The sequence below is a fragment of the Salmo salar genome, chromosome 11 (assembly GCF_965601325.2).
Source record: "Salmo salar chromosome 11, fSalSal1, whole genome shotgun sequence".
NCBI lineage: Eukaryota > Metazoa > Chordata > Actinopteri > Salmoniformes > Salmonidae > Salmo > Salmo salar.
In genome coordinates this window covers 102,478,013-102,480,581 of record NC_138301.1, presented here as the reverse complement: position 1 = coordinate 102,480,581, position 2,569 = coordinate 102,478,013, and the positions used below count along the sequence as shown (strand labels likewise).

Genomic DNA, 2,569 nt, shown 5'->3' with positions numbered 1-2,569 from the left:
ATTTAAATAATTGTAGAGCTCAATATATGGTAGACTACGTGGTTCATAAAACTCCAATCCCCTCTCTAATTATGAAGGGATCTCCAGGTTAGAACAATTAACCTATGCAGCAGTGACTCCAAACCTTGAAATGAGGGGAGCTGTCCAAGGTCCTGGAGAAGAGAAACCAACGTCTGTCACTTCCAGACTGTGTTTCCCCTTTAAATCCTGCCGTTCTTTTTTTACACCAGATCGCAATGCGCACTTGTCTCTGATTGGCTGCTCGGACTGCCCACGTGTCGTTTTCGGAATTCGTCGGAAACAAAGTTGCTAGCTAGCTATTTTAAGCAATGAAACGTTACGAAGTGTTGTAAATATGTTTATGTAATCGGTAAAGAGGACGCCCGATGGCAAGAATGCAGTTATCTATTTTACGAGTCTAGGTCAGAGGTAGAATCATTCACGTTGCAGAACGCATCTTACATGCATGAATTAGCGCCGTTAGCAACATCTCTCTCCATACACGAAATGCAAGGCAGCTAGCTAGCTAATAAGCGTCAATCGAAAAACAGAATAACGTTTAATATCCTCTCTGGTGAAGGATCCATTAGCTAGATTGCTATTCTTGCCGAGAGCGAACGGTCATTGTAGGCCGGGTTGTTTGATTTCACGATGATGCTTGTTAGGTCGGACACACATTTTTAACACTCGACTGCAGCTACGGTGGTCAATTGTCGTGAACTCATTTTGAGTAGGATAATACTGTAGCAGCTAGCAGAATCAAAAAATATTACAACGATGAATCAAAGAAGATGTATCAACCATAACACAGACTCAGTGAATGAAGATCTCACGGGGCAACAAACACATGGTAATAGAGCACACTTACGGTTTTGTCTAGGACACAGCTTTTGTCAACATTGACTTTTCGTAGCAGGTTAGCATAATTAGGAAAAGGGTTAGGGTTACCTAACATATACATTTGGACGTCAATTTGACAAAAGCTGAATCCCTTCTAGACATGACCCTTGCTTACATAGACCACACACTTATCCCAAAAGGTTTTATTTCCGGTTGGCAAAGGTGGTCCTTGGTGTGCCTGATACCAGACCCAGTATTGACACTAATGTAAACCAAGACATGTTTGTACAGTTTTTACCCATATAGAAACCCCAACCAAGACCAACTATCTATCACAATAAGGCCTTTTTGACAAGTAGTCAACATGCCCACCCAGCTCACACAGTAGGCACTTTTGTGTTGATTCTTTTTGCTTTGACATTTTTCACTTGCAGATACTGTTGTCCCGGAGACCCCAGAGCTCAAACGTCCCCCAGGGCCCGGCTCAGTGAGAGGCATGGAAAGCGTGGTACTAGACTCTGATTCAGATGAGGAGATATCAGGGTCTTCCATGATGTTGTCGGGGAAGTAAGTTAGTTGCTACCAAACTCATCTAAATAATGTAAATCAGACCACACCCTTCTAGGTTTATACAGGGTCGAGGAAAGCATGTGTATTAGCATATATCATCAAGATTCTAGTTAAGTTAACCTGCCACAGGTCACATGGCTCCATCCTTCTCACCTGCACCAGGCCTTCAACACAAGGCATGTACAAGTGATTGGGGGGATTTGTCACAGCTGTGACATACTAATAGGCAGGTGGATGTAGTGGTGCCATACACACATTTTCTACTGCTTGAGCTCCTTTGAGGGACCTGTTTCAGTCCAAGTCAAGTACTGGACACATACACACACACTAATCAAAATCGTGAGGATTCATTTTTTTATGATTCAAGACTCATGCTTTCTTTGCTAAAGGAGTCTGGAAAAGGAACCAGTTATGGGTGCTGTTATCATACTGTCAGATGAGGAGGGAGAGGCGGAGATCAAAACTGCTCTACAGAGAAATGGCAGCCAGCTCCCCAAAAACATATCGGGAAGTCAAGGTAAGGGTTCATTAATCCTATCCCTGGCCTTAATACTTACTGTTGTACAATTATATTCACAGTGATGCAATCTATACTATTGAATGGAATGGAATGTGTGGTTTCATGTTCTGTAGCCTGCTCTGTGACATGGAGGTTAATGAGTTAGTGAAACGGTAGCCCATTCATAGAGGCTAACTACCTTTAGCTCCTATTGATGATAGTATCTTCTGGCCCAGGGAGTTTTAAGAGCCCTGACACTTGTTCTGAATATTAACACGCATCGCTTGTTCTAAATATTAACACGCATCACTTGGGGTACAGTTTTGGAAACATTAGGTTCAATTACTACACACCTTTTTTATAGGGTTAGGGTTTCCACATGGCCATAATTCCATGTTGCAGCGCTTGTTTACAGAAAACACAAGGAAGACAGTCAACTACCTGTGTTAATTAGCTCTCTCTGAACACCTGTGTGTGTTACAGAAGAAGGAAGTCAGAAACGTGTTGTAACTGTGTTAGAACTGTGTACAGTAATTGTATATTTTCCATTTGTGAAATGACTTTGCTGTGCTATGGAAGTAGAGGGCTTTATGTTTCTACAACCGTACCAATGAGAATCGATTCACTTTTTAGATGGCTATTTTGGATGCCAGAGCCAGT

The 2,569-nt window shown here is 42.2% G+C and overlaps 1 protein-coding gene across 1 annotated transcript in view; it reads left to right on the top strand.

Annotated features, from left to right (window-relative positions):
• Positions 1 to 249: 249 nt before the first annotated feature.
• Positions 250 to 2,569, top strand: part of smarcad1b (SWI/SNF-related, matrix-associated actin-dependent regulator of chromatin, subfamily a, containing DEAD/H box 1 b) — an 11,785-nt gene continuing 9,465 nt past the window's right edge. The window contains exons 1-3 of the mRNA XM_014128544.2: positions 250 to 850; positions 1,275 to 1,407; positions 1,800 to 1,927. Of these exons, the coding sequence (XP_013984019.1) occupies positions 778 to 850; positions 1,275 to 1,407; positions 1,800 to 1,927 (334 nt within the window). The 5' untranslated portion in view covers positions 250 to 777. The remainder of the gene's footprint in view (positions 851 to 1,274; positions 1,408 to 1,799; positions 1,928 to 2,569) is intronic.